Here is a 13,571-nt window from a genome sequence, read left to right on the forward strand (position 1 = left end):
ATAGTGGTGAGGGGGAATGAAAGTTCCCCCAAAATATCTGCTTTATATACATTATTTACACAATGGGCTGCACTTGATTGGCTAATTCCGGGATTCTCCTGTAGGCCAATCTGGTTGTGGATTCACTTCCAGCTGGAGCAGGATTGGGTGGCTCCTGCGGACCAATCATACTGCTGCATTGTTCTAGGACCAATCAGACTGCTGCATTTTGGATCCTATTGATCTAGGACCAATCAGACTGCTGCCCTTTGGATCCTATTCAACGCAGTACATAACATGGCATAAGCTTTTCTGGGCCACAGTCTGTTTCATAAGATGCAGCCTTGAAGGTGGTGTAAGACTCTTTCTTTTAGCTGCAGGATACTAGCTGCAGGGTGAGTGGTGACAGTTGGAGAGACAGAAGGGTGAGGGGGATCTAGGGCAGCACAAACAGTCCCCCCACAAGGTGTGGGAGCCAAGGGGGTGCCATCCTGCCTCCTTCCCCAAGCCTAGTAAGCGCATACCCAGCTTTGGGAAGGAGGCAGGGGGGCTCTCGGACCCTGTCAGATTCCCCACGCCCCCTTCCCGAAGCAAGCATTTTGGCCTCACACAGGGCGCCATGTTACCAAGGTCTGACTCTATACTTTTCAAGAAGAGTATATAATAGAGAAGAACCAAGACAGGAAGTTCTTGGTGTGGTGAATGTTAGTGAGCTCTGGGGCTAATCTGTGTGTAGGCCAGGAGTGGAGAGGCGTGAGAGGCAGGAGGACTTGAACGTCCAGTATAGTTCAAGCATGAACCAGTAGCAGAACTAACAAGAATAAGGGGATGTGTTGTTTCAACTCCTAGCCCAAAGCACTGTGATTTGAAAGCTCAGAAAATTATTCCCTCTGATAAGAATCTATGGCTGACTGCCACAAAGGACCTTACCCTTTTTTCTTACGTGGTAGTACAGTGGTACCTCGGGTTAAGTACTTAATTCGTTCCGGAGGTCCGTTCTTAACCTGAAAATGTTCTTAACCTGAAGCACCACTTTAGCTAATGGGGCCTCCTGCTGCTGCCTTGCCACCAGAGCATGATTTCTGTTCTCATCCTGAAGCAAAGTTCTTAACCCGAGGTACTATTTCTGGGTTAGCGGAGTCTGCAACCTGAAGCGTCTGTAACCTGAAGCGTCTGTAACCCGAGGTACCACTGTATTTTTCTTATGTGGCATGTGTGAGGGGAGGGGAAATGTTTCAATTTTTGTTGACACATTGACTGCACAGTTTTTAAAATGTCTCAATAGGCTCCTGCTTAGGGTGACTCAGAGGGATCCCAGTTTCAGACCCTCCAATTGTCCCTATTTTCCAGGGACCTCCCTGATTTAGAGAAGCCATCCCAGTTTCTGATTTGATCCTAGAACATCCCATTTTTCCTTAGGATGTCCCTGTTTTCATTGGAGAAATGTTGGAGGGTATGGCGTTATCCGACCCTTAAGCCGTCTGAAGGCAATCCTGTACAGGAAAGTTTTTTTAATGTTTTATTATGTTTTTGGAAGCTGCCTAGAGTGGCTGGGGCAACCCAACAAGATGTGTGGGGTATAAATAGTAAAATTATCATTATGGAATAGGATGTCCCTATTTTCATTTGAGAAATGTTGGAGGGTCTGCAATTTGGTTCAGGCAAACCCGGAACGTTTCTGATGCAGCCCAGGTCAGCTCAGGATGAGCTCAGTTCTAATGGACACCCTTTCCTCCTTGTATTGGGCCCAAAGACTTGATAATCCAAGGCTAATTTATGGTGCAACTTGTCTGGGAAAATTAATGAGCAAACGCCTAGATTCTATTTCATCGAAACTGAGAAAGATGGCGTCTGCCATCCGAGGAGGGCTTTTGGATGGATTCGGCATAAATAACAGCGTGTGAGGATTTATTGCAAGCAAAAGACTTAACAGCTTTTTAAAAAAGGGAGAGCCTTACAAAGTTCACACAGAAGCATAATATTGCTTACTTTAACTCGCCTGTGGAAACAACTCAGAGGCTATTAAGAAGAAAAAGGATAAGAACAAGAAGATTGAAAGATGGGACTGGTGCATACTAAAAGCAGCAGAAATATGAGATGATTGGACCCTACTGAACTCGAAGCATGGGAACCCCCAACAAAAATTTATAATTTGGCAAAATATTTTGACTTTATGATATGTATTGGAATAATTTGGAATAATTAATATGATATGATTGGATTGTTAGATGGAAAACTTAATAAAAATTATTATTAAAAAAAAGACTTGATAATCATCTATAAAAAAAATACTGCAATATAGAAACACTTTTTAAACAACTACAACAGTATCAAACATGAGTATGGTACGTGGAAAGCTATAAATTAATGAATTGCACCTCTTTCCTATAGGTTGGTGGAGACCCTATAATGCTTAAACCCCACATTGAGGAAACAGAGAGTGCAAATGCGACAGCTTTTGTGTCACAACAGTTAGAAGTAATGATGAAACAAGAGGGACAAAAGGGGATGGGGACAAAAGCCAACCCACCATTCATGTGCAAAGTCTGTTTTGTTGTTTTCAGTCACTGTAGTCAAAAGAATTGTTGATCAGAGTCACCAGCATTTCACAACAAATAGCATAATTAAATTCCTCAAACGCTTCTGCCCATCTCTAATCCTTTTGCACCAACATCCCCTTTGAGAAAAACTGCTCTGCTCCACAGTGTCTGATTTATATTTCATTTGAGAACAGGAAGTAAGGGGATTACAGTTAGGATTAAAACACTTACTCTTTGCAGCATTTTTGTGAGGAATGGCTTCTTAGTTGCCATGGGCACTGCTTAGTGACCCTTAGCCCCCAGATGCAATTCCTCCTCTTGCATTAATGAAATATTTCAATTGGATTCCGTAGAAAACAAATGAATGAAGATATATTCAAAATTCAAGTGTGTACAAAGTAATAAAATTAAAATTTTCCTGTCCCCTTTATACTCTCTCTTGCAGCTTTAACAATGAAATGTGAAATATAATTTTGAAGAAAGGCAACTAGAAACTAAAGGTATAAGCTCTGAAGACACTTTGCCTAACCTGCTGCCATATTGCCTCAAACCTATACAATGCAGAAATGTAATTGATTATTTTTATGGTAAATTTCCTTGAGACGTTGGTATAGAAGGCGATTCAAGACAATTATGATGATTGCGTGTTCCGTTCTATTTTATTCCACTTATGAGAAGGAAGAAAGATGAAAGGGAGTTTTGTTGCTAAATTTATAAAAGTTCATGCAAAGAGCAATAGCATTATTTTTAGAAAGAAACACATTTAAATAAATTACCAAGGAATAAAAATAAATACCAAGACAAATGTTACAAACATCTCTGATGCTTGCTTTTTTGCATGTAGAACCAACAGCTGAAAACTGAAAACTGATAACTACCACCAAAGCCTAATAACAACCAAACTGATGCTTTGCAAGCTGCATTGCTGCCAGTCCTTCTACTATTTTGCCTGAGTTCCTGTACTATTTTGCTGTGAAAATGTCTGCTAGAATGTCTAGCAGACAAAACCAAGCATCAGTGCCAGATTGAGGGCGTTGTTCCCCCTCACAGGGCGCCGAGACGAGGGGGCACAAAATGGAGATGATCCATTATTGAGAAGCTCCATCTTGGCCTGGTACAGGGCGCCATGTTATGAAAGATTACCAGAGTCCACCCCTGCAAGCACAGCGTTTGATCTTTGCAGAAACTATTTGTGTACAATTAGCATTGCCTGGGAGAAACATTGTATAATATAATGAGGAGCGTAAGGTCTTGACCCAGGCAGAAAGTGTATTCCAGAAGGTACCACCGAAAAGGCCCATTTTCATGAGGTTTTCAGGTGGCAGTTTGCTGCCCATGGTATGGCCAGCAGGGCCTCCTCTGAGGACTGTCAAGATCCATTTGGCTTTGAAAGACACCTTCGTTTCAAAAGTGGTTTGCCATCATGCAGTGGACGGAGGGCTACTGAGCTGCCAGAGGCAAAGGCAAGATGGCGCCCCACATGCAGAAGCTGACTTGATTGACAGGTGAATCTTACTTTAATGCTAGCAGTAGCATAGCGTCCTCTACCTGGCTCCCTCCTTGTTATCTTTCACCGGCAGGTGAAAACTTCCTTATTCCAACAGGCCTGCCTTTAAGGGGCTGTTGCTTTGCTGTTTTTATTGTAGTTATTTGCCTGTTTTAAACAGATGTTATATATGTATATTGTTTTAATTCTATCAGTGTTTGTTTTTTGATATTGTTTTTCCCCTATGTTTTCAGAGGTTCTTGTTTGTATCTATAAGCAGCCTTGAGTGCTGCCAAGGAAAAAGGCAGGATATAAATATAAATGTTGTCTCCCTGCTTATTTAACTTATATGCAGAATTCATCACGCGAAAGGCTGGGCAGGATGAATCCCAAGCCGGAATTAAGATTGCCAGAAGAAATATCAACAACCTCAGATATGCAGATGACACAACCATGATGGCAGAAAGTGAGGAGGAATTAAAGAACCTTTTAATGAGGGTGAAAGAGGAGAGTGCAAAATATGGTCTGAAGCTCAACATCAAAAAAACAAAGATCATGGCCACTGGGCCCATCACCTCCTGGCAAATAGAAGGGGAAGAAATGGAGGCAGTGAGAGATTTTACTTTCTTGGGCTCCATGATCACTGCAGATGGTGACAGCAGCCACAAAATTAAAAGACGCCTGTTTCTTGGGAGAAAGGCAATGACAAACCTAGACAGCATCTTAAAAAGCAGAGACATCACCTTGCCAACAAAGGTCCGTATAGTTCAAGCTATGGTTTTCCCGGTAGTGATGTATGGAAGTGAGAGCTGGACCATAAAGAAGGCTGATCGCCGAAGAATGGATGCTTTTGAATTCTGGTGCTGGAGGAGACTCTTGAGAGTCCCATGGACTGCAAGAAGATCAAACCTCTCCATTCTGAAGGAAATGAGCCCTGAGTGCTCACTGGAAGGACAGATCGTGAAGCTGAGGCTCCAATACTTTGGCCACCTCATGAGAAGAGAAGACTCCCTGGAAAAGACCCTGATGTTGGGAAAGATGGAGGGCGCAAGGAGAAGGGGACGACAGAGGACAAGATGGTTGGACAGTGTTCTCGAAGCTACAAACATGAGTCTGACCAAACTGCGGGAGGCAGTGGGAGACAGGAGTGCCTGGCGTGCTCAGGTTCATGGGGTCACGAAGAGTCAGACACGACTAAACGACTAAACAACAACAACATAAATAAATATAAAAATAACAACTAAACAACAACAACACTCTGCTAAGGCTGTAGGCTTATCTTGGAGGGTGCAGCACAGGCCCCATGGCACTCCCAGCTCTGTTGTCTACCCCCTTGCTGCTGGACCCATGCCCTAGTACCTGCTGTCGGAGGTGGTTGCTTTCCTCTGCCCAATGATAGGACTGGGCCTAAGTGGAGGCAACTGGAGGAACACAACAGCCCCCGGCAAGTAGATCTGGCTTCAAAGTTCTTCGCCTTGCAATAAGAATTGTTTGAAATAATAAGGAAAATTATCACTGCCGACCCAGCTAATATCCATTTAATAGATACATCCCCCCACCCCACCCCAAAAAACCTGCAGCTGTACATGGCATTCAAAACCACAGCCGTTATGCTTGATACATGCAAACGTTTTGTGTTTTAAAATAGCCTGTTCTTGACTGTTCTTGTCCAATCTTATTTACTTTCTGAAGTGATAGCAATTAACGGTAAAAATCGGAAGCCACCCAAGAACTATAGAGTAGTTCTTTCCCTGCTAATTGGCAGTCATTCCTGTGTCAAAAAGTTAAGATATTCAGACACTGTGGAGAAATCTCTTTAGCCAACTTGGATAAAGCATTTCTGTGTACAGCCGTTCAGCTGGGCCAAACTTGTAGTGAAGGATTCTGTTCTCCCTGGAGTCTTGATTTTCTTTTTTAATTTCTATAAAATCTGCATGTCTGTGAAACCCAGAAAGACAGATGCATCGAGGCATCCCTCAAGGCAGCACACTGACTTTGGCAGTATGTCACCAGATTAAAAATATTCATTGAAATAAATATAGCCAGGGTTGCTATTATATGTTTGCCTCATAGACAGTGGCAAAACTAAAAATAATCGAGTTAGGGAACAAAGATTAATTGCACACAGAGCACAATTACCATGCATCAGGATTATGACACACACTTGCCACTAAAAAAATCAAAAAGCTCGTCTTTATCTATCTTAAGCATGGTTGACATTGACATCAATGATATCCTTGCTCTTTTTAGTTCTCTCTCTAAACAACATCCGAATGCCAGACACGCTGTTCAAGCTGGGACACAGCAAAGATGGCAGCTTCTCTTCCAGCACTGAAAACAATAATCTGAGTCAGTGTGCAGTACAAATAAATCGTCTGGACTCTTTCCATGAAAGCAAATGCTAATGTTTATCTTTGTGTGGTTTTATTAATTTGGCTGTTTAAATGTCTGCAACTTAAAAAAAATCACAAAGAAACAGTTGGTACCTAATCCTTAAAAGACAGACTTTTAAAAAGTATTGTAAATCACTATTTTGGTTCAATATGATGGCTTGGATTCCAGCTTTGCTCTCACTGGTGGGTCAAGTGGGGAACTGACTTTTGCTGAGGAATCTTCCTTCACAGAGTGGGAGAGCAGCCGGGAGTAAAGGTGAATTGGTGAAAAAAACTCCTCCTCCACCATCTTCCCAGCAAAATCTCTCAGCTGGATTAAAAGCTTTCTGTGGAGAGGAGGAGTTTTTCCTTTCATGCACTGCTACGTTTGGATCCAACTTGGTATGACAATTAATTCGAAACTGCAAGTAAATAAGCAACAACGGCAACGCATACAGTTTCACATTTTCTTTGGGAAAATGCAGAATTTTCATTCTAATCATAGCAGTTTATAGATTGGGATATGTGAAATAATCAACAAGTACATAGGGCGATTGTGTAGTTATGCATCTTAATGGGAATTTTTGCATTGGGGAACCACATATTGCAATGTAATTATTTGAGGAATTACATCAGACGATTTTAAAAGCATGATCCATGGATTGGGTTTTTTTTTAATTTTTTATTAGGCATACTAATTTCAATAATGTAAATTGTTATAGGCTGGTCAGGCACAAGTAAGATCTTCACAATTGAGCACATGTGTGGATGCCTAGACTAAGAATTTGAAGATCACCACTCACTCCCACCAAGATCTCTCTGATCAGTCAAGGGGGCTTATTGGTGGCTTATTGATAACGCCTTCTCTTGCACTAGATACAAATAGGGAGGGCAAGGTAACGGTAAAGGTGACCCCTGACCATTAGGTCCAGTCATGGCCGACTCTGGGGTTGCAGAACTCATCTTGCTTTATTGGCCGAGGGAGCCGGCGTACAGCTTCTGGGTCATGTGGCCAGCATGACTAAGCTGCTTCTGGTGAACCAGAGCAGCACACGGAACACCGTTTACCTTCCCGCCAGAGCGGTACCTATTTATCTACTTGCACTTTGACGTGCTTTCGAACTGCTAGGTGGGCAGGAGCAGGGAGTGGTACCTATTTATCTACTTGCACTTTGACATGCTTTTGAACTGCTAGGTTGGCAGGAGCAGGGACCGAGCAACGGGAGCTCACCCCGTCGCGGGGATTCGAACCGCCGACCTTCTGATCGGCAAGTCCTAGGCTCTGTGGTTTAATCCACAGCATCACCCGCATCCCTCATGCAAGTGTAGTCCTTCCCCTTTTGTGCCCTGCTGTCAAGGCCCATCCTCCAACATGGCCAATCCATGCCTCATGATCGACTCCCCTCCTCTCCCAGGCTCACAGCTCCTGCTGGTGGATCCCTTGTCAGAAAATGCAACCTGGCAAAGGGGATGCAGCAAGGAAAACCACCGTCACCTCTCCGCTGGGAAGCGCTGAGCAAAGGCAAGTCCCCAGGCAATGCGGCCGATTTGATCGGCACAAGGCATGCAAGCTCCAGCCCCCAGTCGTTCTTAGACTCCTTACTGGGTGAGCAACGCAGCCAAGCAACACAGTTGGAGCCTCCCTCCTCCCTGGCAAGCAGGGAGGGAGGGAGAGGAGCTGCTTCCTTTGAAACCCGGGAAATTTAAGGGACATCATCAGTAAGGGACAGCAGCGGGACACGGTGTTGGGATAAGGGAGTTTCCTGCCAAATAAGGGACGGTTGACAGCTATGGGCAAAGGGTTGAAATCCCCTGTCCACACATTAATCTGGATCAGTGCTGACAACTTGTCTTTTTAAAAAAACTGATTTAAGGGCACAGATAAAGTATCTGGTGGTTTGGCTCTTCAGTTAGTTAAACTCCGGTGGTTCCGTCTGCCTTAGGCCAAGGGACAGTTAATCACTAGGAAACCCTTTGAATTAGCACAATTTTTTCAGTTATGGTTGGGCTTTATAACCATGCAAATAGACATACGTGATTTTACAGTGCCGGGAAAGGCCCTTACATTTCTCAACAGGGGAGGAGGCCATTAGTCATTGCTTTCAAAAGCAAAAAGTTGCTATTTTTTCCTGCAGTCTCCCTGGATGTGGTTTACATTTATTGTACAAATAGTAAGTACATATAGAATGTGAAGCTCACTTTAAATTACTACCCAAACCTTGAATGAATTCCCAGAAGGCAAAGGAAAATGCCCTAATGATTAATTAGGATACTGGCAATATCGGAGGAACCACATGCAGACGCAATTACACAAATCCCAGCTGTTCTGGAATCAATGGACATCCTATTGTTGTGGTCAGGTTTTCTCAAAGTAAACAAGGACATGGGCTTCATGGCACATAAACAGACCCTCGCTAATACTTACAATGTGTGCGAGGCAGTTTGAAGGGCAAGTTATATCTCAAGACAGCAAAATAATGTCATTTGGTGTGCAGAGGGGAGATTTAAAAAGAGGATTAGAGGCAGTCAAGCAAGATATATTAAACAAATCCATGACTAACAGGGTGGAACAGCGAAGGGTCTCATTCTATTCAAGTCAACGGTTCCCTAGGGCTGGCGCTATTATCTCACTGTGCTTTTATCACCTTGGAATTTTTATGGTTATTTTTGATGAATTCACATTTTTCTAAAGACTTCTTTTTTTTTTACATTAAGCCAATTTTCATTTTTAATTAAAGTTGTAAATAACCTTAATTCTGACTTTAAAGGTTTATTGTTTCTTACATTTTATTATTACGCCAGGAAATATTTCAAATTCCAAAACCTGAAGTGAGTTAGTCATCAGAGGTTCTCAAAGATCCCGTAAGTTTACTGTAGCTTATAAATGTTATACATTACAACCTAAAGGCATATTTAAAAACCCTTTTGATCAATGCCACAAATCCTTTTGTGCCCCCCGCCCCCAGCACCACACTTTGTTCAGCAAATGTATTTCCGATTCGGGTTGATAAGTTAAAAGAATACAAAAGTAAACCAAGAATGAAGGTAAACTCTCATACTAAGCATAAGTGAGGAATAAAAGTGGTCATTTCATTGATTTATTTCCTTGCCGGAAAGAATGAGGAAGACACTCAAAGGAGGACACAGTGAGTTCCTCACTCCACTGATCTCTCTCACGTACTGAGAAGCAACTCGGATCCTCTCCTCTCCATCAGCATTGGGTACGACTGCATTCTAAAGCAGTAATAAATGATTATTTAGAAATTATGACACAGTTCATAATATTCACAGAATGGAACGTCTGCAGAGGAGGGCAACTAGGATGACCAAGGGTCTAGAAGCCAAGCCTTCTGAAGATCAAAAAGCAAGGAGACTGAGGGGAGACATGAGAGTCCTCTTCAAATATCTGAAGGACTGTCGCATGGAGGAGGGAACAAGCTTGTTTTCTCCTGCTCTGGAGGGTAGGACTCGAACCCATGGCTTCAAGTTGCAGGAAATGAGATTCCGACTAGACATAGTCTAGCGGCCACCGAGACGATATAACACCGGTCTTGAAAGACCTACACTGGCTCCCAGTACGTTTCCGAGCACAATTCAAAGGGTTGGTGCTGACCTTTAAAGCCCTAAACGGCCTCGGTCCAGTATACCTGAAGGAGCGTCTCCACTCCATAGTTCTGCCCGGACACTGAGGTCCAGCGCCGAGGGCCTTCTGGTGGTTCCCTCACTGCGAGAAGCCAAGTTACAGGGAACCAGGCAGAGGGCCTTCTCGGTAGTGACACCCGCCCTGTAGAACGCCCTCCCACCAGATATCAAAGAGAAAAATAACTACCAAACTTTTAGAAGACATCTGAAGGCAGCCTTGTTTAGGGAAGCTTTTAATGTTTAATAGGTTATTGTATTTTAGTGTTTTGCTGGAAGCTGCCCAGAGTGGCTGGGGAAACCCAGCCAGATGGGCGGGGTATAAATAAGAAATTATTATTATTATTATTATTATTATTATTATTATTATTAAAACTTTCTGACAGGAAGAGCTGTTCAACAGTGGAACAGGCTCCCTCAGGAGGTGGTGGACTCTCCTTCCTTGGAGGTTTTTAAGCAGAGGTTAGATGGCCATCTGTCAGGGATTATTATTATTATTATTATTATTATTATTATTATTATTACCCCCGCCCATCCGGTTGGGTTTCCCCAGCCACTCTGGGCAGCTTACAGCATATCTAAAAACAAAATAAAAACATCGAGCATTAAAAACCTCCCAATACATGTCTGTCTTCAGGTGCAGTTTCTCTTCATCATTATCATTCATCATGATTTTATTTTATTTTTTGGAAGCTTTACAAAAAGGAAAACACACACCACTAAATAGATTTTAGAAAGGGGCAAGATTAGATGCAGATGCACAAAGCATTTTTTTAAAAAAAACAAAAACAAACCAAGCTCCCTTGAGCTCTGCTTTGTTCCTGCCCCTCAGAGCCAGGGCATCATGCCAGGCAGGGCCTTGGCAGTGGCAGCCCCTCCTCCTCCTTCCCTGCTCTCCAGAAGCTGCTCTGAGCAGCCACAAGGAAGGAGGCTGCGAGTGGTAGCGATGGAGAGGCAATGGGATGCTCCCTCACAGCTGCGCCTTGGGACCAGGGCCAGATCCCCCTCCTCTTCCAGCTCAGTGGCAAAGAGGGACATTCTGGGATCAAATCAGAAGCCAGGACGTCTTTCGTAATTCCGAGACTCCCTGGAAAATCAGGGCACTTGGAGGGTTGTTGTTGTTGTTTAGTCATTTAGTCGTGTCCGACGCTTCGTGACCCCCTGGACCAGAGCACGCCAGGCACTCCTGTCTTCCACTGCCTCCCGCAGTTTGGTCAAACTCATGCTGGTAGCTTCAAGAACACTGTCCAACCATCTCGTCCTCTGTCGTCCCCTTCTCCTTGTGCCCTCCATCTTTCCCAACATCAGGGTCTTTTCCAGGGAGTCTTCTCTTCTCATGAGGTGGCCAAGTATTGGAGTCTCAGCTTCACGATCTGTCCTTCCACTCAGCACTCAGGGCTGATTTCCTCCAGAATGGATCGGTTTGATCTTCTTGCAGTCCATGGGACTCTCAAGAGTCTCCTCCAGCACCAGAATTCAAAAGCATCCATTCTTCGGCGATCAGCCTTCTTTATGGTCCAGCTCTCACTTCCATACATCACTACCAGGAAAACCATAGCTTGAACTATACGGACCTTTGTTGGCAAGGTGATGTCTCTGCTTTTTAAGATGCTGTCTAGGTTTGTCATTGCTTTTCTCCCCAGAAGCAGGTGTCTTTTAATTTCGTGACTGCTGTCACCATCTGCAGTGATCATGGAGCCCAAGAAAGTAAAATCTCTCACTGCCTCCATTTCTTCTCCTTCTATTTGCCAGGAGGTGATGGGCACTGGTCCCATCACTTGGTGGGTAGGTTCTTACAGTTGGATATGGACTCACTGGCGGAGGAAGAGGAGTGCGGGGGGAGTGCACCGCCCCCGGCAGCGCGATCCCCAGGGTGCCATCGCAGCTGCCCCCCCACCTGTGCTGGGTTCCCTGCCCCTGGGACGCGTGCCAGCCCCGCCCCCGCCTGCTCTCTGCCACTGTAGGGACTGCACCCTTTTATTTGCACTAATAATAATAATAATAATAATTGCATCCTGTATGGACTGCACCCTTGCATTTGCAGACCCGGCTTGCCCTGTTACCTTTTTCCGAGCCTGCTGTTCTTTGGAGGAATGGGCCTTCACGTGCTTCCTTAGAGAGCTCGGATCTGTGTATCGTTTGGTGCATCCAGGAATCTGGCAAGCGTAAGGTTTCTGAAGCAAACAGAGGAAAGGTTCTTCAGCCACTTTTTAAGATACATACATCTATTTTTCCTTTACAGCCTGTGGGGTTGAGACTCAAACTGTAATGCTATTATCATAGTGAATAATGCCACAAGCAGAGTGGTCATGACACTGAAAACACAGCTAAGAGATAGAAAGTAAGGAAGACTGGTAAGAAAGAGAAAGGGAACTGTTTGCTTTCTTTCTACAAGTGTCTTTTGTTATTTCATATATTTCATATGAATATCTTTGATAGTTTATTTTTATTTTTAACTGCTTACTTGCTCATCAGCATGCATTGCCCATTGCTTCAGCCGCTGGGGGGTGGGAATCAATAGCCGCATGTTGACTAATAGTGAATTTTTATGTGGGAAGCAAAAGGTCAGTTTGGCTGGGTGAGGGCAAATCTCAGCCAGGGCCCAGGGCATGGCGGATGCCCATTGGTGCAAAAAGTGGAAAAGGCAGGAGTGACTGAATTTCACACACTGATCAAATAAATCATTATCTCCACTTGTACTTACAATTATGTAACCCTCATAGAAACCTTTGGTATAGTCAGAGATTACATTTCTTTAGTGGGCCAGGAAAAGAAGCTGTGGAAAAGTCCCAGACATAGAGATACAGAAGAAACCTGCTTCAGAAGAGAGAAGGAAGGGGAAAGGTTAGTCGGATATGGCAGACAAGAAATCAAAGCAGAAAGCAAACTCTACATTTGAAAGCTTCAAAAAATATTGAAGGCTATACAAAGAATATTCAGGGATTGTTTATTGAAATTTTTGACTTTAAACACTAGTTATAAACATGCACTGCTATCAATACAAGCTTTTAAAAGAACATTAGAGCTTACTGGAAAAAGTTGTGTTTCACCGTTGTTTCATTTGCATTACTAGCCAGAATTGTACCATCGCAATTTTGTTCCATTCATCATAATTTCCTTCATGAGCAACAGTTGCCATGCAGGAAGGTATTTGTATAACACTGTGCCATTAGAGTGAAACACTTTCCCAGGTGTTTTTAGGCCTGATCTATGCATTTCAACCAATAACTCTTATATGTAATTATTTATGATATGGGCTGTTTTTTTGTGTAGGAAATTGTAATGAACGAAGCATCTTCTGCAAGATGCAAGCTTAAATAAAAACAAATTAGCACATATTTTCACCTGCCTTTGGGTGCAGTATTACTCCACAAGCACTGGAAAATCATGACCGTGAACCAGTTCTTGTCATCTTCAAACAGCCATTTTCTTGGGACCCAAATGAGACTCAAAACTCTAATGCAGATGTGCATCCTGATGCACACACACACACACACACAACGACAATGGCCTGGTTCGTATGTAACAATATGGCATAGTGTGGATGAACATGCC

The 13,571-nt window shown here is 43.4% G+C and overlaps 1 protein-coding gene across 4 annotated transcripts in view; it reads right to left on the reverse strand.

Moving 5' to 3' along the window:
* The window catches only part of GLIS3 (GLIS family zinc finger 3), a 180,395-nt gene that overhangs the window by 49,037 nt on the left and 117,787 nt on the right, over positions 1–13,571 (reverse strand). For all 4 annotated transcript variants that reach the window (XM_053370470.1, XM_053370468.1, XM_053370469.1 and 1 more), the window contains one exon: positions 12,080–12,190. In XM_053370470.1, the coding sequence (XP_053226445.1) occupies positions 12,080–12,190 (111 nt within the window). The remainder of the gene's footprint in view (positions 1–12,079; positions 12,191–13,571) is intronic.

Source organism: Podarcis raffonei, chromosome 17 (genome assembly GCF_027172205.1).
Source record: "Podarcis raffonei isolate rPodRaf1 chromosome 17, rPodRaf1.pri, whole genome shotgun sequence".
NCBI lineage: Eukaryota > Metazoa > Chordata > Lepidosauria > Squamata > Lacertidae > Podarcis > Podarcis raffonei.